The 24,129-nt window shown below is 40.6% G+C and overlaps 1 protein-coding gene across 5 annotated transcripts in view; it reads left to right on the forward strand.

The window, feature by feature from the left end:
• LOC128024923 (pleckstrin homology domain-containing family A member 1) overlaps positions 1 to 24,129 on the forward strand; it is a 43,651-nt gene that overhangs the window by 16,295 nt on the left and 3,227 nt on the right. Inside the window, exons 5-13 of one of the 5 annotated variants that reach the window (XM_052610806.1) lie at positions 1,143 to 1,240; positions 5,634 to 5,762; positions 6,006 to 6,143; positions 6,944 to 7,012; positions 15,293 to 15,357; positions 18,017 to 18,080; positions 18,954 to 19,043; positions 19,407 to 19,477; positions 23,841 to 24,123. In XM_052610806.1, the coding sequence (XP_052466766.1) occupies positions 1,143 to 1,240; positions 5,634 to 5,762; positions 6,006 to 6,143; positions 6,944 to 7,012; positions 15,293 to 15,357; positions 18,017 to 18,080; positions 18,954 to 19,043; positions 19,407 to 19,477; positions 23,841 to 23,847 (731 nt within the window). In that variant the 3' untranslated portion in view covers positions 23,848 to 24,123. Of the gene's footprint in view, positions 1 to 1,142; positions 1,241 to 5,633; positions 5,763 to 6,005; positions 6,144 to 6,943; positions 7,013 to 15,292; positions 15,358 to 18,016; positions 18,081 to 18,953; positions 19,044 to 19,406; positions 19,478 to 23,840; positions 24,124 to 24,129 lie in introns of those variants that run through there. The other 4 variants (XM_052610804.1, XM_052610805.1, XM_052610807.1 and 1 more) reach the window with 4 other exon arrangements.

Here is a 24,129-nt window from a genome sequence, read left to right on the forward strand (position 1 = left end):
CATACTCTAAAGTGTTTAATAAAGTATTAGTCTGACCTTCCTGGTGTAATTCAGGCCCAGTGAACACCTGTTTGTTCTTTAACTTGTGATGGAGTCTGTACTTTTACCAATATTATGAAATACTACTATAATAAAATTGAATCTTGATATCACAGCTGTTTTTTTTTTTTACATGTGTTAAGTTGACCACATAAACACAGTTACTATAATAACTGCCTCTCTAGCCAGCCGCACTAAAGGGATGTGAGAGTTTTCACTTTTAGACTTGCACAGAAAATGATTTAACTGGAATTTAGATGTTGTTTTTGTGACTTGTAAAGACATTTCATAACATTTTAGATTTTAATTGTTACGGTTCACTAACAGTGACATATTTAGAAATGAGAAGTACAATCTTTCAGTTTGTAGTATGCAGTCCCAATTATCAGGAAATTGAGCGTGCACACACACTCACACAGTTTGACTGAATCATACCTCATTAATAGCGGTTCACTTCCACAGTTTAGGCCAATTGCATTCATATCTGCATTGAAAAGTATCAGAGTTCACATTTCAAGTGGACTCTGTTTTCATGCTTTGTTCCTGGATGAAAGTGTTATTTTAGCATTATTTTAGTTACTGAGATACTATTATAGATTTTACTAGTATTTCGCTATTTGAAATTTTATGTTTTCATTTTAGTTAAAGTTTAATATTTTTGTTTTTAATGTCTATACATGTTTTTAATGTATATTGTTATTACAGTTTTAGCTTTAGACATTTTAGCACATCAAGTTGAAAATGAGAAATGTTGTTTTGGCAAATAGCTTAAATTAAATGCGTTGTTGTTTAGTTTAGTTTAGTTTTTCCTCAAGTTAATGTTTATTTTATTTCAAGGAGTGAAATTGTTTTTATAACTATAATAACCCTGGTGCGGAAGTTTGTAAAACCGTATTCACATCATCCAACCAAACTTTTACCTCAAAGAAACCTGGATGCACACCAGAAGTGGTCGTGTGAAAGCACTCTTGTTCAGGCCTAGAAGCACACACTTAGACAGGAAGAGATGTAATCCATTTTGGCAAATCCATAATGCCAGTAAAATGTGATTTATATCATCATCTCCAAATTCTTTAAATATAAATCTTTGTGTCCTCCCACAGTCATCAACGCTGGAATGAGGAAGTTTTACTTGCAGGCGAATGATAAGCAAGATTTAGTGGAGTGGGTCAGTGCACTCAACAACGCCACCAAAATCACAGTAAGTCACTGATCCTGGATCAGATTCCTCTTACTAACCAGAAAAGAGTTAAGATGGTTCTCCAAACTGCAGATTTTGGAGAACTGGATCCTGTTAGTGAACGGACACAATTAGCCTATTTCAGCATCTCGGGCCATAGACAATTAAGATGAACAATCAAACAAGAGAAATGTTATGATATGTTAATTTATTGGCTTTTAATTTATGAATCACTTGTGTTGGCCAAATATATATGCCGTATTTTTCGGACTATAAGTTGCATCAGTCCAAAAATATGTCATGATGAGGAAAAAACATATAAGTCGCATTGGACTATAAGTCGTATTTATATAGTACCAAGAACTAAGAGAAATCATTACCGTCTACAGCCGCGAGAGGGCGCTCAATGTTTTCAGTGTAGACTACAGGAGCACTGAGCAGCATAGAGCGCCCTCTCGCGGCTGTAGACGGTAATGTTTTCCCTTGGTTCATTTCTCTTGGTTCATGTCAAATTAATTTAGATAAATAAGTCGCACCTGACTATAAGTCGCAGGACCAGTCAAACTATGAAAAAAGTGCAACTTATAGTCCGGAAAATACGGTATATATATATGTGTGTGTGTGTGTGTGTGTGTGTGTGTGTGTATGTATGTGTGTGTGTATGTATGTATGTATGTATGTATGTATGTTAGGGGTGTAACGATACGCGTATTCGTATTGAACCGCTTTTGGTTCGGTACGCAGTACGCATTATGTACCGAACGGTTTGTTGGACTAATTAATTATATTTGAAAAAAAAAAATTTTTTAAATATAATGATATGCGTTCAACAAGGTAGCCCAATAACCCAAACGACGTAACAGGCAACGCCCCTGACACCCCCAAAAAAGAAAAAAACACAAACTTATATGTTTATGTTAGGCTACTCAGTCAGGCGCTGGCTCATTCAGTACGCGCTGAGTGAGAGAGCAGTTCATGCACGGTACGCGGTGGCCAATGCGTTTAACAGACCAGATCCTCCAATAATCAACAGGTCTGGTGTTTGGGTGCACTTTGGATTCCCTGTAAGCTAAATGGTGATGGCAAGAGAGTGGTGGATAAAAAAACAACGGTATGTTGCATCTACATGACAGTAAGGTACACCAGCGGGAATAAACAAAAAACAAAAAAAAAAACACCAGCGGGAATATTTGAAACATGTCAGCTCAACAATTTTTCATATTACATGGCTAAAAATAACATTATTTTGTGTATTTGGTGTAATACAGTGTATTTATGTTGTTTAAAGCTGCAGTCGGTAACTTTTGACGCTCTAGCAGTTAATAAACAGAACTGCTTGCGTCTTGCGAAAGAACATTGTAGCCGGATCTACTTCTCTCTGTTTATGTCTATGAAGAATCACAAAGGTACTGGGTTACTCCTCCGCGGTGCCCCCGAAGCAATCTAAAATAGTTTGAATATAAACACTTATTATAGGTGTACCCTAGTGATTCAGGACAGGCTACAAACATGGTTTGTAAAATGGATTCATGGTGTACGCACTTATTATATACTTTTTTTTAAAATTTTGAACACATAAAAAAAGTTACGGACCGCAGCTCTGATTGGTTGTTTCTTACTGGGAGCGATGTATTCCTGCAAATGGCAATAGGACCACTGGGAGGAGCCAGAGGAGCTTGATTTTTTTTTTTTTTTCACAGATTATCTGTCTCAAATTCTACTGTCAGGACATAATGACAGGTTTAACAAATATGTAAAAAACAAATTTTTACAAAAGTTACCTACTGCAGCTTTAAGGTTCAGAAACACATTATTTTCTACATACTAGGGGTGCTCCGATCACGATCGGCCGATCGTTATGTGCATCTCGTCAGTAAAGCCGGTTATCTAATTAGCGGTTAATTCCATCAGGTGCGTGATTTCACATAGAGCAGCTGTTACTACACAGAGCCATTGTTAATAGAGAAGATGTGCAAATCCACTTCATTTTCAGCGTTTATTGGCGCATCTTCTCAGTTAACAACGGCTCTGTGTAGTAACAGCTGCTCTATGTGAAATCACGCACCTGATGGAATTAACTGCTAATTAGAGAACCGGCTTTACTGACGAGATGCGCATTAACGATCGGGCCGATCGTGATCGGGCACCCCTACTACATACTGTACATTATTATTGCTCCCATATGACCCGACTTTCTGAAACGTATCAATTTTTACAAAGCTAATCGTTCTGAAAAGCAAGGTGTGCTCTGATTGGCCAGCTATCCAGTGCTTCGTGATTGGCTGAATACCTCTATCCTTTACCATACTGTGATGCCGTGTCCCGGCGCGACGAGACAAAACCAATTAAACCTATTACTAACGAGGTATTTGTTGTATCCAATGATGACGTAACTACTGATTATAATGACTTATACTGCCCTTTTATGCGTTGCATATCGAGCCGCGTAAAAATAAAACCATGTCTGCATTTGTGATCAGGGAAATTACAAACAAGAAGTGAAGTGAAGTGAAGTGACATTCAGCCAAGTATGGTGACCCATACTCAGAATTTGTGCTCTGCATTTAACCCATCCGAAGTGCACACACACAGAGCAGTGAACAAACACACACACACACTGTGAACACACACCCGGAGCAGTGGGCAGCCATTTATGCTGCGGCGCCCGGGGAGCAGTTGGGGGTTCGATGCCTTGCTCAAGGGCACCTAAGTCGTGGTATTGAAGGTGGAGAGAGAGCTGTTCATGCACTACCCCCACCCAAAATTCCGTCCGGCCCGAGACTAGAACCCACAACCCTTCAATTGGGAGTCCAACTCTCTAACCATTAGGCCACGACTTCCCAAGTGCTACTCTATACTGCTCAAAACTTTTGAATCATCAGAGTCAAATTCTTTAAATATGAAAATACTTACAGGCTGTCAAAAGTGCCAGACTGTCCTTCAAAGTTGGAACTGATTCACTTTATAGAAACAGCCTTTGTACACAGTGTCTCCACAATATGGCGATGGCGGCAGCATCAATACTACAGCGGGAATCAAAGTTAAAGCCTTCTATCTTTGCATGAACATTAGGCTTGGATGATTCTCAACTTTTATAAAGAATGTTTCTTTTGGTTTGAGACTTTAGTCTTTGCAGCTTCATGGATCTTATCTATGCACAAACAGCTTGTAACATTCCATAGAGAAAGGAAAACTTGAAATTGCATCATATGACCCCTTTAAAAAAATACATGCGTACATAAACATACATATTTTTTTGAATATGTGTTCATTAATGGGACACAGTATTGCAACATTTTCTAGTATACCTCACACAGACATTCACTCCACTCAGCTTCATGTAGGTAATGTTTTTCCTTCCAAAAAGCTTTCCGAGCACCTCGTGTCTGATTTTGTCTCACGACTGCTGGAATACAATAATTATCCCATGAGCAAATGACGCTCGTCACTACACTTCTCTAAAATGCTATTGCATGGCAGCAAACGGTCTCATTTTACTCGTTTGTTTTCATTTAAGTAGATTAGAAGTATTTAAAAGAATCTTATAAATGCATGCTTAAAAATACTGAATTAAATCGTTCATGAATTTGAATTGTCTGTCAAATACATTTGAATTGTTCCTAATATAACAACATTCTCTGAATGTTAATGGCAGTATTATCATGCAGTGCAGGATGTGTTTGCCGCTGGATGCTAACATGCTAATATGATTACAACTGACAGTTTGTTTTGGGTCAGAGGTAGCATGTGTAATGATGATGTATTGATCAGGGATGTGTTTTTAGCCTGAAGGCACAAAACAATGAACTGCCATCCCCAAAGAAGCTACTGTAGTGTCAGGCTGATCACTGTATCGGACTGACCAGACAGACAAATTATTCATTTACTCCGAGGGGATATGTCTAGTTTTGTTGAGTTTTTTTTTTTTATTGCAACAACATGAAAAGCATTACAAACTTTTCTACTTATTATTATTCTTCAGCATTGGAAAGAGTAATTGGCATCAGTAAGATAAAAATAAAATAAAAGAAAAAGTATTTAATACTATTCACCAGTGCTGAATTTATTTGATCAAAAATTCAGAAGTAATATTGTGAATTATTATTATTATTATTATTATTATTTATTTTTTTATGTATTTAAAATGTATTTCAGTGATAGCTGACTTTTTTTTTAAATGTATTAAATAGAAATAGAAATCTTGTAACATTATAAATGTCTTTGTCACTGTTGATTAATGTTATGTGTCCTTTCTAAATGAAAATATTCATGAATGGAATGGTTTGATCTGGAATTGATGGTCCTTGTCAGACTTTTTTTTAAGTATAGAACTTATATAAATACTCCTATAAAGAAAGCAGCTGTCGCATACAGATTTGTTACGATTGTTTGTCTTTTCTCATTTCTTCTGCAGGTGCCGAAGTCAGGAGAGCAAGTGGCGCATAATACAACAGAAGCTTGTGTGGACACATCATGTGCCATGAAACAAGTGTCCTACAAGACGGAAATCATTGCAGGAGTGCCCATCATCACCACCACACAGGTCACTTAACCTCATGACACATTAACATATATTAAAGGGGGCTCCACTGCAAAAACAAAACTCTGTAAGATACACTGAGCAGTAGCATTATATCAGTTGTTTTATACTTTGATATATATTGTGGTGCTATATGATTACCACTTTCATGTACCATATGTTGGGACAGTATCAATACTGATGTAAAAGAAAAGAAGAATAAAAAGGATGATGTAATAAACTTTGTTGTATGGCACTGGCTCTCAGGAAAAGGGCGAGGATCAGAATGGTGCAGACAGGAGTGTGCAGAGGAAACCTCCCGGTCAGCTGCCGTATTACTTGAGCCAGAGTAACCAAGACCAGTCAGTCATTAAAGCTGGATATTGTGTCAAACAGGGAGGTGTGGTGAGTAAGAAATACAGAATAAATTTGTATTTTAGTTTTTTGTTGAGTATCATATTTCATCAATCAGACTTTTATGGCTTATATAGTATGTTATAGGAAGATACATAGCTCATCCTCGAAGAAGTTGGGAAAAAATGTATTCTAGTGGCCAAACTGAGGGAAAATATACACTTTTATGCAGTTGCTGATATTTATATGGCCAAAAAGTAAGATAGAATTCTGTTTATTTGAAATGTAAGCTATTGAGATGTTTATTACAAAATAGCTGACTGCTAAATAAAACGTATGCATATGAAAACATACAATGTAATGCAATACAATGACAAATAAATATTCCTTAAAACCTGATGTATATTTTTTAATACTCCCATTTAAAAAAAAAAAAATCTAAAATATCGATATATAGATAAACCTATAGGTAAAATCTATGTTGCTTCAATCAAGTAAGTGTTTATCTTAAAATATTACTTGCAATATTACTAAATCAAAACCAGTAAAGATTTCACAGAAAAAAGACTTGTGTAGCACAACCTAAAGGGGGATGTTATATTAAAATTGTACTAAAAGGCCGTTTACTTCCTTTAAAAAAAGTGTAATCGTTTGTACAAAACTGTGTACAACAGGTTTTTCAGCATGATCATTTTACTTATTTAGAGAATTAAAAAAATGTGCATATCAAATATGATCCAGAATGAACACCTGTCATGCACCAAATGCATAATCATACAACCTACATGATTTAAATTTCCATCTAGGTTGGCATCTCTTACAGAGATTTCTGTCTTTCTGTCTTTCTCTAGTTGAAAAACTGGAAAAGGAGATATTTCATGCTGGATGACAATACACTGAGCTACTTCAAATCAGACATGGTTAGTCTCTCCCTCTCTCGCGTCCTCCTGCATCTCTCCACAGCCTTGCACATTGCTGTTGGCCTTGAATTCTACTTAAACCCATTGACCTGTGCAGCTCTTTGCTTTCACTGTGTTTTGCACCTGTGGGTCTGTGAGCCTGTCTATAAGCTCCCATCTGATAAGTGAAAGTCCGGAATGTGTATTGTTCATGCCATCTGATCCAATCACATTTCACCAATGAAGCATAATTACATATGTGCCCCTAGAATTAGACAGTGACTCATGTGGGAGTCAAAGCTTGTGTCCAGTAGAGGCTATAAGACCGTGTGTGTGTGTGTGTCTGTGAGCATGCCTTGGTGTTTGTTTGAGCTTGTTCACAGTGTCATGAATTCCTCTTGCTGTGTGTCAACAGGCTGACTGTGTCTGAACATGTCTGCATCAGTGGCTATTGCTTTAGGACAACACAGGAAGCACATCTTCCTCTTAAAATTTAAAGAGGAATTCATAATTACATTTAGAAACAAATATAATTCTGTTATATTTAAAAACATCCGCAGGGCCTGTTGCATACTTTTTTTTTCAAGGAGTCGAAAAATTTAGGAGCACATTAAAGAACTTTTGGGGTGCTATATATATACATATATTAGGGATGCACGATATTGGATTTTGGCCGATATTCGATATGCCGATATTTTCTAAATAATTTTGCCCGATGCCGATACCGATATCAATATATATACAAATATATACTGATATATTTACAAATATATACTGATATATTTAAACTTTAATTTTACTGAAGAGAAATCCATGTATCTCTTCTGTACTGATTCTACCATAAATGTATTATTTTACAAATGTAGACAGACATTCACATCTGAAAAACAGGTCAATTATTTCACTTGGAGAATATCGGTTTGGCTCATCGGCAGAAATATTCATATCGATGTTGTGCCGATATTATTGTGCATCCCTAACATATATACAACATTCTAAATGAGGGGGATTTTGGGGGGGTCCCCTACAAATATTTTTAACATTAAAAATGATTCTGAGAATTATAGGTTTTAGTGACGTTTTGTATTTATAACAGTAATTAATTGATTTCCTAGAGCGAGGTAGCAATCAGTTCAGCTATTAGCCGAGTGAGTTCCTGTGACGGTTGGGTTATGGGAAAAACACAAGGAGAAGGTAGGATCCAATTGCAGGTGAGGTTTATTGCACAAACAGGTTAAATACAAAATAAAACTGTCTAGAGAGACAAACCAAACAAAAAGGGAACCGGATGAAACGGATAAGAATGCGGAAGAACAAGAAGGTAACGAGAAGACTCACAAGACAAGCACAACTCACACATAGGGTAAGGACTCCATAAAGACGACAGAGAAAGACAGCTCTATATAGGGAGACTAATGACTAAGGATAGTCAACACCTGTGCGATTTAATTGGAGTGCAATTACTGTGACGACATGACCAGACAAGCGGAATTAAAGTGCCTATGGTGAAGTGCCTAAGGAGAAGTGCGCTCACTAGGGGACACCCAGGAAACAGAGACTGATAGCGTGACATTACCCCCTCCCCTACGGAGCAGCTACCAGATGCTCCACCTGAAACCCCGGAAAACCCAACAGAAAAAGAGGTAGGAGGGAGGTGAAGCGGAGGCGGACTAGGGGGAGGGACGGAGGGTCAGAAAACAGAGACAAACAACCAGGTGAAAAGGAGAGACAAAGACAGGACAACCAGGTAAAATGGAAGAAAAGAGACGGAACAACCAGACGTGATGGAAAGGCAGAGACAGGAAGGTGTAACACAAAACAAGGAGTCCAGGAGGGTGGTGGACCGGCGGAAGGAAAGAGGGGAGGGACGGAAGGCCAGGTCCAACGGAGGAAAATAGAAAAAACAAAAAACAAATGAAAACAAAAACATTGGTAAATGGAGGACATTAGGTGATGCCCACCCGGGCGGAACAGAGGGCCATCACACCCATGTGGTCAAAGCAGAAGCCCCCCCAGGGCGGAGCGGAAGGCCACCACCTCCACGTGGTCGCGGCCGAAGTCCCCCAGGGCGGAGCGGATGACCACCACGTCCTCTTGGTCACCGCCGGAGTCCCCCAGGGCGGAGCGGATGACCACCACGTCCTCATGGTCACCGTCGGAGTCTCCCAGGGCGGAGCGGATGACCACCACGTCCTCATGGTCACCGTCGGAGTCCCCCAGGGCGAAGCGGTCTCGGGCACTGCATCGGGAACGGCCTCCGGCACCGCATCGGGAACGGTTTTGGGCCCCGCCTCGGTCTCCGGAACCGCTACGGACACCGCCTCGGCTTCGGGCCCCGCCTCGGCCTCCGGAAAAGCATCGGACACCGCCTCGGCCCTGGGCACCGCCTCGGCCTCCGGAACAGCATCGGGCACCGCCTCGGCCACCACTTCGGTCTCGGCCTCTGGAACAGCATCGGGCACCGCCTCGGCATCGGCCTCTGGAACAGCCTCGGGCACCGCCTCGGGAACAGCATGGGCCTCGGGAACAGCATCGGCCTCCGCCTCGGCATCGGCCTCTGGAACAGCATCGGGCTCCGCCTCGGCATCGGGCACCGCATCGGCCTCTGGAACAGCATCGGGCACCGCCTCGGCCACCACTTCGGTCTCGGCCTCTGGAACAGCATCGGGCACCGCCTCGGCATCGGCCTCTGGAACAGCCTCGGGCACCGCCTCGGGAACAGCATCGGCCTCGGGAACAGCATCGGCCTCCGCCTCGGCATCGGCCTCCGGAATAGCATCGGCCTCCGCCTCGGCATCGGGCACCGCATCGGCCTCTGGAACAGCATCGGGCACCGCGTCGGCCTCTGGAACGGCATCGGGCACCGCCTCGGCATCGGGCACCGCCTCGGGAACTGCATCGGGCACCGCCTCGGGAACTGCATCGGGCACCACCTCGGCATCGGGAACAGCCTCGGGCACCGCCTCGGGAACAGCATCGGCATCGGCCTCTGGAACAGCATCAGGCACCGCCTCGGGAACAGCATCGGCCTCCGCCTCGGCCTCTGGAACAGCATCGGGCTCCGCCTCGGCATCGGGCACCGCATCGGCCTCTGGAACAGCATCGGGCACCGCCTCGGCCACCACTTCGGTCTCGGCCTCTGGAACAGCATCGGGCACCGCCTCGGCATCGGCCTCTGGAACAGCCTCGGGCACCGCCTCGGGCACCGCCTCGGGAACAGCATCGGCCTCGGGAACAGCATCGGGCACCGCCTCGGCATCGGTCTCTGGAACAGCCTCGGGCACCGCCTCGGGAACAGCATCGGCCTCGGGAACAGCATCGGCCTCGGGAACAGCATCGGGCTCCGCCTCGGCATCGGGCACCGCATCGGCCTCTGGAACAGCATCGGGCACCGCCTCGGCCACCACTTCGGTCTCGGCCTCTGGAACAGCATCGGGCACCGCCTCGGCATCGGCCTCTGGAACAGCCTCGGGCACCGCCTCGGGAACAGCATCGGCCTCGGGAACAGCATCGGCCTCGGGAACAGCATCGGCCTCGGGAACCGCATCGGCCTCGGGAACAGCATCGGGCACCGCCTCGGCCACCACTTCGGTCTCGGCCTCTGGAACAGCATCGGGCACCGCCTCGGCCTCTGGAACAGCCTCTGGCACCGCCTCGGGCACCGCCTCGGAACAGCATCGGCCTCGGGAACAGCATCGGGCACCGCCTCGGCATCGGCCTCTGGAACCGCCTCGGGCACCGCCTTGGGAACAGCATCGGCCTCGGGAACAGCATCGGCCTCGGGAACAGCATCGGGCTCCGCCTCGGCATCGGGCACCGCATCGGCCTCTGGAACAGCATCGGGCACCGCCTCGGCCACCACTTCGGTCTCGGCCTCTGGAACAGCATCGGGCACCGCCTCGGCATCGGCCTCTGGAACAGCCTCGGGCACCGCCTCGGGAACAGCATCGGCCTCGGGAACAGCATCGGCCTCGGGAACCGCATCGGCCTCGGGAACCGCATCGGCCTCGGGAACCGCATCGGCCTTGGGAACAGCATCGGGCTCCGCCTCGGCATCGGGCACCGCATCGGCCTCTGGAACAGCATCGGGCACCGCCTCGGCCACCACTTCGGTCTCGGCCTCTGGAACAGCATCGGGCACCGCCTCGGCATCGGCCTCTGGAACAGCCTCTGGCACCGCCTCGGGAACAGCATCGGCCTCGGGAACAGCATCGGGCACCGCCTTGGGAACAGCATCGGCCTCGGGAACAGCATCGGCCTCGGGAACAGCATCGGGCACCGCCTCGGCATTGGGCACCACCTCGGGCACCGCCTCGGCATCGGGAACAGCCTCGGGCACCACCTCGGCATCGGGAACTGCATCGGGAACAGCATCGGCCTCTGGAACAGCATCGGGCACCGCCTCGGCATCGGGCACCGCCTCGGGAACTGCATCGGGCACCACCTCGGGCACCGCCTCGGCATCGGGAACAGCCTCGGGCTCCGCCTCGGGAACAGTCTCGGGCACCGCGTCGGCCTCTGGAACAGCATCGGGCACCGCCTCTGCATCGGCCTCTGGAACAGCATCGGGCACCGCCTCGGCCTCGGAAACTGCATCGGGCTCCGCCTCGGGAACTGCATCGGGCTCCGCCTCGGGAACTGCATCGGGCTCCGCCTCGGGAACTGCATCGGGCTCCGCCTCGGGAACAGCCTCGGCCTCTGGGACTTTCTCCAGGCCTTGAGGGACGGTCGACGCCTGTCTCCTCCTCCTCCGTCCTCCACGCTGGCGAGTCGGCGGCACCTTGTCTGGAGACTCAGGCGTTGAGTCGTCCATCTTAAGCTGTGGCTCTGGGCTGGCGACCATCCTGTGCTGTGGTGCTAGGCTGGTGGCCATCTTGTGCTGTGGCGCTGGGCAGGTGGCAGTCTTGTCTGGAAACTCAGGTGTGGTTGTTGCATCCCACTGAGCACGATGGTGCAGGTATTTGGTAAACCCCCAAAAGTCCAGGATCTCTAACCCCTTCATCTCCCATTGAGGTAAAGGATCATCCAGGCAATTATTAAACAAATCTTTTAGTGCTGCATCATTGTAACCTAACCCGACTGCCAAAGTCCAAAACACTTGCGCCAGGCCACCCACCTCGCTTCCCTTTTGATGAAGGGTGGTTAAGTTCCGGAATCTCCCCCTCCGTTCCTCCATGGTGGCTGGGGAACAGATTCGAAATCTCACACCGCTGGATCTAGGCTTGATGGAGTCCTTCTGTGACGGTTGGGTTATGGGAAAAACACAAGGAGAAGGTAGGATCCAATTGCAGGTGAGGTTTATTGCACAAACAGGTTAAATACAAAATAAAACTGTCTAGAGAGACAAACCAAACAAAAAGGGAACCGGATGAAACGGATAAGAATGCGGAAGAACAAGAAGGTAACGAGAAGACTCACAAGACAAGCACAACTCACACATAGGGTAAGGACTCCATAAAGACGACAGAGAAAGACAGCTCTATATAGGGAGACTAATGACTAAGGATAGTCAACACCTGTGCGATTTAATTGGAGTGCAATTACTGTGACGACATGACCAGACAAGCGGAATTAAAGTGCCTATGGTGAAGTGCCTAAGGAGAAGTGCGCTCACTAGGGGACACCCAGGAAACAGAGACTGATAGCGTGACAGTTCCTATACAGCGTCACAGATTGTTGTGATGCTCCCACAGACACGTACTAGATGAACGCGGCAAAAAGAGACCTCATAAAGAGTGACAATCACTAATGCACCGTTACAGCAGCAAGAAACAAGCTAACACAAGAAGCAACTGGACCAAGATCCCAACTAAACCAAACACTGTCCACCACAATGGTGACTTCGAATGAATCAAGTATCAACATTTAAACCTCTGTTAATTCTCAATAAGAGCTTCTCTAGATGTCTGACAGATATAAAGTCACAGAACCTTGTAAGGAGGATCTGTGAACGTCAATATTGGACATACAGAAGATATAAAAAACATTTTTAAAAAAGACATCATAAAAACATTGTCTCCTCGGTGGGCGTCTTTTCAACGTCTGCAAAGACATAAAAAGACGTCCACTGGACGTAACTTTGCCTAGTGGATTAGGTTGATGTTAAAATTCGCAATATAGTAATTTTCAAATAATAGTTCCTTTAAAAACAAACAAAAAGGTTAAATACATGTTGAAAGGTACTTCATGCCACAAGAATCAAAAAGTTATTTGACCCGTTTTATGGTCTTTCATTTATTTAAACTATTTGAATAATATAAAAAATTGGTCATGTGTATAGATGGTCATGCGTCTTTGACAACATGCGCAACCAGATGTTCGAATAGTTCGAATATTCGTGTATTTTTTAGAGGGAATATTCGAACATCATTTTTGAGCAATTTTGACAGCCCTAGAGACACCAATGTGTCCCTGAGCCAGACACTTGACCTCTATTTGCTCCAGAGGTTTGCGACCTCTGACACATATATAGCAATTGTAAGTCGCTTTGGATAAAAGCGTCAGCTAAATGTAGATAATAGGCCTTGTGTTCAGTAAACAAAAAATATTTTGTTCTGATATTTTTTAGGTTAACATGACTATTTATGTTGTGACAACTTGTGATATTAAGTTATTTTAAGTTGGGTGGACCTCAGTCCCCATTTGTTAAGTTTACTCAAAAAAGCGCTTGCGATAAGTTGCCTTATTTTTTTAAGTTGACGCAACTCTTTTTTTTTTTACAGTGTATCATTTAACTGAATCATTTGAACCAGTGTACATATTATGTACACTCTTGTTTTTATTCTGTACTTAGATTTTAAAAAATAACATTTTAATGCATTAAATATTTCTGTAATTAAATCTATAATCACACTGCTTGCCCTGCCCTGTACATAACCATAATGACAAACCTGTTCCCAACCTTAACTGTGTCCCACCTAAATAGCAGCAGAAGTGTTTTGCAATACAACATCATCAAAAAAAGTACATTGTACCGAGCAATTAATTTTTTGACATGAATACAGAATATAAAGCGGGACCAAATATTAAATTAAATTTTCTTTGTCGTAATTTCTGTATTTAATACTTGGAAAAGCTGCTTTTAAAAGCCAAATGCAAATAGCAAAAATAACAAATTAAATGTATGAATAGGCTTTTTATGCTATGATTAAGTTGTGTAATATTAAACCCAAGTCAAGGCCATGTGTAAGTTTTGAAAAGGTTAACACCACCTTTGACCCTGATATATAAAGCCCTGCTCCAAATCTCAGTTCTAGAGCTAAACCATGTGAATTATTAACCTTACAGCTATAAGCTTGGGAAATTAACAGTTTCATAATCCAAAATTGAAAATGACACTGGGTTAACAATTTCAAGATGCCTATAATAACTGCCTATAATAACAAGATGTTATTATAATAACTATAATAGATGCCTATAATAACAAGATGCCTTTAATAACTCACTGGAGAAGGGATGATTAGACAATCGATTGGCATCCAACATACGTTTCCTCTCAAATAAAGTAACCATGTCTGATAAAGAAACCAACATTGGCTCACTTTTTTTAAAAGTAGTTTTTTAAAATCATGGTAAACTGTTTTAAATAGTTTTGACTGGGGCCGTAGAACAATGGAAAGTTGTTCCACTATTCAAACAAACAACTTCCTGTTGAACATTTTTTGACACGTTATTTCCCACGGATTTATAGTAGCCTAATTATTTTTATTCCCATGAAGTTAAGAATAGCAGAAACTAGTAAACTGATCTTCTTTCTCCAACAGTGAAATTTCAATGCAATTATCACTAGGAGTTAAGTCATATAAGCAAAATCTTACTATGAATGTTTCCAAGGTTTCATTTCATATCCAGAATACAATTTTTTACCTATTTCCAATTGAGAAGCTGTTACAAATCTTACAAAAATTATTGTATTAAATCAAATCTATTTAAACTGAACCAAACCATGACTAGATTCAGATTTCTGTTGATCTAAATAGAGGCTAGTGGACTATGATCTGTGGTTCTAAAGTACTGTATGTGTTAAACACCGTAGGAAAAGACAACTGTGATGTGTGTGTGTCTGAGGAGGGCAGGCATAGGAACGAGGCTTGGTCAAAGGCTAAATCATACAGTAGATGTCAATAAAGGATACTTCAGGGCTGATAATCACAAGCCTGCGCTCACTGCTTACCTGCTCGGGCCTGTACTTCCTCACTGCACACACTCAGCATAGCTGGAATGTTTGCTCAGTGCTTATCAACCATTCGCATGAAATAAAGACCGTTTTCAATAGATTACTGAATGAAACTTTGTTTTTAGGAGCGGGAGGCGTTGCGAGTTATTCCTTTGAAGGAAGTCAACAAGGTGCAGGAGTGTAAACAAAGGTCAGTAGTGTTTCATTTGTTTTTTTTAGTTTAGTTTTGTTTAATGTTTCCCAAATAAACTTTGCCATAACCCCTGTCATTCAGTGTTCCACAAACCGGAAGTTACGGCTCATATGTACACCATTGGTCAAGCCAGAGGTTGAAAAACTGTGTAAACAAATCCTACACAATGCTAAATTATTGTCTCAATGGCATACTTATAGTTGCACTTTAAAGTCACATATGAAGTGGTATATATGTCAAAATAAGGAATAAGAGATCTGTCGCTATTTCATTGAAAGTGCATGCATTTAAACTGTGATTGATTGTGTTGGACAACCTACTAGGCACACATTGTTATCACGTCTGGTAAATCATCTGGAAAAGCATCGTGCTCTACTTTAACCAACTTAACTGAGTAGAAACAACTGCAAAACATTTCAGAGCAGATTCACATACATTCTGTCACATATCTGAGAAATCTTCTGACAAATGACATTCTTAGGAAACATTTGTGACGTTAGAGATATCGGTCCCACTTTATATTGTGTCCCTAATACATGTGTACTTACATAGTAACAATGTGTATGTAATATGTAACCACAGTGTAATTACACATTGGTGCATAGTATCTAAAGCTGTAATATTTCTGTAACTACACATATGTAACAACCCTCAGGATGGTTTGTGTAAGTACAAATGTGGACCAGGACATTTATAATTACATTTTGTAACAACAGTATGTATAAGTGTAATTGGAACCATTTGATCCAGTAGGTGGAGATGGGTAGGTTTAGGGGTGAAGTAGGATTCAGGAGGTGGAGATGGGTAGGTTTAGGGGTGAAGTAGGATCCAGTGGGTGGAGATGGGTAGGTTTAGGGGTGAAGTAGGATTCAGGAGGTGGAGATGGATCGGTTTAGGGGTGAAGTAGGATCCAGTGGGTGGAGATGGGTAGGTTTAGGGGTGAAGCAGGATCCAGTGGGTGGAGATGGGTAGGTTTTGGGGTAAAGTAGGATCCAGGAGGTGGAGATGGGTAGGTTTAGGGGTGAAGTAGGATCCAGGAGGTGGAGATGGGTAGGTTTAGGGGTGAAGTAGGATCCAGTGGGTGGAGATGGGTAGGTTTAGGGGTAAAGCAGGATCCAGGAGGTGGAGATGGGTAGGTTTAGGGGTGAAGCAGGATCCAGTGGGTGGAGATGGGTAGATTTAGGGGTAAAGTAGGATCCAGGAGGTGGAGATGGGTAGGTTTAGGGGTGAAGCAGGATCCAGTGGGTGGAGATGGGTAGGTTTTGGGGTGAAGTAGGATCCAGGAGGTGGAGATGGGTAAGTTTAGGGGTGAAGTAGGATCCAGGAGGTGGAGATGGGTAGGTTTAGGGGTGAAGTAGGATCCAGGAGGTGGAGATGGGTAGGTTTAGGGGTGAAGTAGGATTCAGGAGGTGGAGATGTGTAGGTTTAAGCGTGACGTGGGATCCAGGAGGTGGAGATGGGCAGGTTTAGGGGTGAAGCAGGATCCAGGAGGTGGAGATGGGTAGGTTTAGGGGTGAAGCAGGATCCAGTGGGTGGAGATGGGTAGGTTTAGGGGTGAAGTAGGATCCAGGAGGTGGAGATGGGTAGGTTTAGGGGTGAAGTAGGATCCAGGAGGTGGAGATGGGTCGGTTTAGGGGTGAAGTAGGATCCAGGAGGTGGAGATGGGTAGGTTTAGGGGTGAAGTAGGATCCAGGAGGTGGAGATGGGTAGGTTTAGGGGTGAAGCAGGATCCAGTGGGTGGAGATGGGTAGGTTTAGGGGTGAAGCAGGATCCAGTGGGTGGAGATGGGTAGGTTTAGGGGTGAAATAGGATTCAGGAGGTAGAGATGGGTCGGTTTAGGGGTGAAGTAGGATACAGGAGGTGGAGATGGGCAGGTTTAGGAATATGTAAAGTGGGAGGTGTTGGATCTCGAGTTGGAGTTTGTGCACCACTGTAATATCAGTGACGTGGTAACTCCTCAGGAACTGTCCACTTAATATAAAGTGTAACATTCTGGACAGCGACCACAATTTCTATCTGAAGCCTAACTTACTGGCCGCTGCTGTGTAACATCAGAGTAATTACATGATAAATCGAATTTAAAGTGTAACATTTTGTTATACATTTGTACTTTCATTACCAAAAAGTGTTGTTACCAGTGTCCTGTTACACATTTGTACTTACACACAGTGGGTTGTTACATATGTGTAGTTACACAAAAATTTCAGTTGTAGATACTATGTACAGTACCAATATGTACTTACACTTTGGTTAAATACTATGTACACATCTAGTTACTATGTAAGTACACAGGTATTAGGGACACAATATAGTTGAACCGAGATATCACATTTTTTTACATTTGATCTTCCGGATGAAAACACACTCTGAACAGACGTCACAATGATGTATGTGTTCTGTCAGGATAGTTCAGGCAAAAGTGACATTTCTTATTGTTTTATTTACTCAAGGCAGCCAAGCTTATCTTAGTATTGAAATGTGACAGTTCACACTGTTTAAAAGTTCCACAGTTTGGGACTTGGGCAGACTTTCATAATAGTGCATAAACAAAGAGTAATAAACAATAAAAGCATTCCCATCATTCATTTGTGCTGCTGTGCTGTTTCAACAGCTTTTACCCATAATTATTGTATCTGTTATTGATTTGTGTTTTTAGTGACTTGATGATGAGGGACAATCTTTTTGAACTGGTTACTACCTCAAGAACTTTTTACATTCAGGTAGGAATGTCATGTAAGAAATTCATATTAATTCTCCAATGGGTTTTTTATTATTAGGATGATTTTTAGTATTTGATGGTGAACTAAATGCATATTTTTTCTTGCAATAGTTTTTTAGTGGCAGGTTAAAAAAATTATGTTGCTTTATTTAAAAAATGTTTTTATCTTATCTCATAAAAAGCATTATTCAGTGAGTAAGTTTTAGAATAACGTCATAAAATTACAATATAAAAGTAGTACTTTTCTGGTAGAATTCAGTTGTTTATGAAAAATATTTTTGTGCAAAAGGCCTATTTATTGATTATTATCAAAGCATTAAGTTTATGCTCAAAATTCTGAAATGTTCTATACTTTATTTTAACATGGCACTAAAGTACTGACTTTTATATAAAAAGAAGAAGAAGAAAATCTGCGAAATCAAGATGAAAGTATAATAAATAAAACATGAACAAAGTGAACTGATTTGTGAAAAACTGCTATTCAAAAGTTTAGGGTACATAAGATTTAGGGTCCAAAAGAAACCTTTATAGTTTTAGCTGTTTAGTTTTTCACATTGCGTTATTTTATTTGTGGAGACGCAGTACATATCAACATAACTTTTATTTAAGATGGAATATAACTCATATTTCCTGATAAAGTTTTAGCAGCAAAAAAAAAAAAAAAAAAACTGGAAATCCCATTTGTGATCAGATTTTCAAAAGTAGTTCAATCGATAGATAAGGTTGTAACGATACCTTTAAATCTGAGTTGGTATTTTGTCTAAAATGTTTTAGAGCCGCTGATGCACTTTCAAGCAAGAATAAATGTTTTAATTGATTGTTTTTACAAAGTTTGAACAAAAATGAAAGCTGTCTGTATTTTTCTCTGTCTCAGTCGGACAGCCCAGAGGAGATGCACGGCTGGATCAAGGCTATCTCTGGGGCCATAGTGGCCCAACGGGGTCCTGGACGCTCAGCAGCCTCTGTAAGAATCGACTTTGTTTAGTGACATTCTGAGTGCTCAGCCGTTTTGTGCTCTTCTGGTTTGTCTTTTGTGAAGTGTTTTGTAGCCACACATCCTGTCCATGTCCAGCCCACCTATGTTTCTCTTCAAATGTCACTCTTTTATGTTTGCTGCTGGAATGAACAAAGGCCCAATATTAGAAGGAGAGTTTACCACACAATTAAACATTTGTCATTGTCCGCTCAAAAACTGGCCCAATTTACCAGACTGCCCAATCTAGAGTAATCTCTTTGTGCCTGTCTGTCTCTCTCTCTGTTTGACTCTATCTTTTTTTTTTTTTTTTTTTTGCCGTGTCGGTGCCTAATGAATGTGCGTGTGTTACAGATGCGTCAGGCCAGACGGCTCTCAAACCCTTGTATACAGAGGTATACTTCCTGCAATGGTGAATGCAGCACGTATGTGTTGAGCTCAAACCCTTGCACTTTGTCCCTGTTTGTTTGCATCTAGCCCCAGCTTAGAGTTTAGAGGCATGTAGTCCTTGAACTAGATCTATGAAGTGTTGAACTGCCCACAGACAAACTAAAACCAGACCTCTTATCATACTGTTGACATCCATCATCCATCATTCACATTTACTCTTTTAAAACAGTTTAGTACATCCGAACTAAACATCTCACACTTTCATCTCATTACCCACACTTCTGTCCAACAGGGTTATTATAGTTAAGTAAAACCATAAAAGTAAAAAGTGAAATAAGAAAAAAAAATAAAAAAAATAAATGTTAACTGAAATCAAATTAAATACAAAAACATTTTGTTCACCTAGTTAAAAGGTAGCATTTCTCATTTTAATTGCATAATCTTATTTTAACTGATCTAAAATAACTAAAACCAAAACTGAATTTAAAAAAATTAATAAAAACTATATATATATATATATGTGTGTGTGTGTGTGTGTGTGTGTGTGTGTGTGTGTGTATGTATATATATATATATATATATATATATATATATATATATATATATATATATATATATATATATATATATATATATATATATTAAATATTATTAAAAGATAATACATTTCATATAATTAAAATATTTTTTTACAAGTAATACAAATATATGCAAGTAAGATAATTCACTAATCAAATATCGAAGACATTTACATTGAGACATTAGAAGGTGAACTAAATGCTTACTAAATGTATAGGTTAAAATAATTAAATTGGTGTATATGATTTGGAAACGATCACAATATACATTTTTCAAGTATAAAGTAGGGTTTTGAGAATAAAGTCATAACATTCTGGGAGAAGTCACAATTATTTAGGAAAATACTTTTTGTATGATTTGTGTTCTAATAAAACTTGAGAAATTTTCTTTATTTTAACTTGCCAATAAAATGCTGACTTTTTTAAAGCAGTAAAGATATGAGCTAAATAAAGTATTACAATTTTGAATTGAATTAATTTAAGAAAGACAATTTAGTATGCAAATAGATGCAAGAAAAAAGACCAATCATTGTCTAGTTACTATATTACTATGACTATTATAAAATCTGAGATTATAAAAGATAGATGGATATTACGCTAAAACGCATTCATACAATTTGAGATTTTCTAACTATAATCGTAGATTATAAAAAATCATAGGCTTATAAAAAAATTGAAATAATCTAATTAAGGCTGAATGGAGTCTGTACATGCATCAGTTCAGCCTGAATTAATTTTAGAAATTTGTGGAAAGGAAGAATAATAATAGAATGTATTAGGGATATCCGTACAGTGCTGCATGATGTAAAAGCAATGATGGAATCATCAAGATTGCCAGCACAGCAGGACATTATTTACTTGCGAGTCCACACTGATTCATATAAATATTTAACAATCTCTTTACAAAAACATTACCATTTGTCATTCTTTTTAGTTTAGTTGAGCATTATTCTTAAGTGTTTATACACATTTTTGTATACACAATTTCAGTAAACTCTCATCATGAGCATCATCTGGAAAATAGTAATTCAGTTTAATAAATGAAGTACTCAATTGTGAAAATTCAAGTTCATATTTAACTAAACGTAAGAACTCTTGAATTTAATTTGTTGAGTTTGCTTGAGATTAAACTGAAATGTAATTATCAAATCTTAAGTAAATGATACTATTACAGACAATAAAGATGGCCCTTCTAAACCACCTACATTTCTTATAAACCACCTATATAAAGTTGCACCTCTATTTCTAATTCATACAGTACCCAGATGATGACCCATCCAGATCTCTTGTCAGGCTGCTGTAAAGCTGATGCTATTTTTTCCCCTCCACCTTCAGCTTAGCTGGAACAGGCACAAATTGTGCTTAGTTCTTCGATTCTTTAGGCTGTGCTTTGTTGTGCACTGTTTGTAAGTTTAGGTCTTCAGATATTTGGCTGGAATGGCCAAATAGTGAGATGGTCCTTGCTGCAAAACACGTACTGAATGCTGCAGAAGATCCAGGGGGTGTGGTTGGATCCAGATCCAGCCCCTCCCACCTTATATATTTCCTAAACCAACCCATCTCCACCCCCTAGATGTGGATCCAACCACGCCCCCTGGATCTTGTGTTCTGCAGTGAGGGGCTACTGCAAATAGTCATAATTACTACAGTCACACTTTATTTTGGGGACCAATTATCATTTATTAACTATGACTTTTGCCTAGTTAGTAAGATAGTTGTTAACTTTAGGTATGGAGATGGCTTAAGAGATCTAAAATATGGTCAAACAAAATAAGGCATTAATATGTGCTTTGTAAAGGCCCGTTCACACCAAGAACGATAACTATAAAGATAACAGTAGCACTTTATTTTACAGTCCTGTTCCCATTTACATACTATTTACTTATTATAGTAATTACAATAACTATGCAATAACTAGGTACTAACCCTGAACCTACCCCTAAACCTAACCCTACCCCATATAGTTACCTTGTATTACCGGAACTTTCTTAGATAAATAGACTGTAAGTACACTATAAGTACATGTAAGTACACGTACTGTAAAATAAAGTGCAACCAAAATAACTATAAAGATAACTATATTAGCGTCCACACCAGCGAACGATATTGTCTGTGTATTCTAAGTGGATGCGTGTCTGCTGCTTTAAATTCTTTAGCTCATTACAGCGCGATTGATTCTGATTGGTTGGCAATGTTTTTATCGTTCATCAAAAAGTGATTCCAACGATATTGTTTCTCTGTGCCTTTATCGTTATAGTTGTGGTGTGGACTCCGCTGTTAATATTGAGAACGATTTTTAGAACTATATCTTTATCGTTTCCTTTACAGTTATCGTGCTTGGTGTGAACGGGCCTTAAGTACTAATAAACAGCCAATATGCTAGTAATATGTATGCTAGTTAATAGTCCCTAAACTATTACTACCAACTTTTTTTCATTAAATACTATATATTGCCTTCAACATATTATCAGATATATCATATCATTTTGTATTCATCATGTTTGTTACCCACCACATTTGACTTCCATTTACTTACAGTTTGCAATCCATTACTTAACCTCACCTGCTTTTCTTTTAAAAAATGTTTTGTATTTATTACAGGACATTATTAAAATCAAGGCAAAATATCATGAGTATTAACGATGCACAGAGTCATTTATTTTTTATTATTTTTTTTTTTATCAAATCTGTTTAAAATAGTGTCGACTCCAGTCATATGTGTCTAAGAAAAATATGTTTTAATCTGTTTTAAGTCATGTTGAGGTCGCATCACCTGCCTTGTAATTTGACCAAACACAAATTTCACATTAATATATTATGAAGATGAAAAAGCTAGCAAGACATAAATAAAAATTACTTGGTGCATCATTTAAGGGATATTTGACAACAAAAAAAAATCTGTCATAATTTACTCACCCTCATTTTGTTGATTTAAATATGCATAAAAAAGAAGGTCATACAGGTTTGGAGTGACAAAGGATGAGGAAATTAAGACAGAATTTTTCTTGGTGAGCTATCCGATGTAAAAAAAAGAAGTATGCATGACACTTTAGCCTTATTTCACAGATATAATTATGAAATTACATATCAAAATTGTACTTGAGTCCTACTGAACTTAGTCAAAAAATGCAAAAAATTTAGCTAATTGCGTTTAATATAGATTTAAACTATAATTAATATTCATTAAATTCGTATTAACATTATGGGCAATATTCTAATGTTTCATGTTGACATCAACATGAAACAGCTTGGGATTTGTTTTAAAAATGACTCGTTTCAATGATTCAGAAACAACTCTTTCTTTTGAGAGACATAAAGAGTAACTCACAGTGCACTTTCAGATTTAAAACTTTGCAGGATGTTTTCGTTCACTTAGAGCTGTGTTACACACTGCATGAAAGCTAATTTTCAGAAATCCACAATAGGGGCACTTTAAGTATATTATTTCCATATTAATGGCTCTTTTTTTTAAAGAATGCTAAAGTATACTTCTTTTTCACAAGGAATTTCATTAATGTTAAGGCCTAGTCACATCAACACAATTGTTCGTCATAAAAATTCAGTCAGTTTTACGCTGTTTTTGTATAGCGTTATAGCTTTAAAAAAAGAATGACCAATGAAAGAAAATCGCACTGTTGTTAACAGGCCTTTATTTTTGAATTTAAGAATATTACAAATGAATTCCGTCTCCTCGAAGTATTTCATTTAACCTGTCCTTACAGTATATGTTGAATCCTTGTCCTGTCTTTTTTGTTGTTGTCCGTGCCTTCCTTGAACGCTTTTTCAGCTGATGTCCACTTCTCATTTATTTCCCTTACAGAGATTAAATATGACGCTGAGACACTAACAACCCCAAAACAAGCCCTTCTTCTGCACTACCAGCTGTCCTGTTCCTGCTATATCCCAGAATGATCTACAACCTCCTATCTGCTGTAGCTTTCACTGCCATTGCTCGTTAACTTGACTGCCACCCATGTCCTAAACCGTACTAAACTTCCTGCTGTTCTTTCTTCACCTTCTCCCTGGTTTTGAGTTTTTTTCTTCCCTTTCTACCAAAGCAGTTTTCTCTGTCCTGACCGATGCTGTGTTCTGTAACATTCCTCAATCTC

The sequence above is a fragment of the Carassius gibelio genome, chromosome A12, assembly GCF_023724105.1.
Source record: "Carassius gibelio isolate Cgi1373 ecotype wild population from Czech Republic chromosome A12, carGib1.2-hapl.c, whole genome shotgun sequence".
In the NCBI taxonomy this organism is placed as follows: domain Eukaryota; kingdom Metazoa; phylum Chordata; class Actinopteri; order Cypriniformes; family Cyprinidae; genus Carassius; species Carassius gibelio.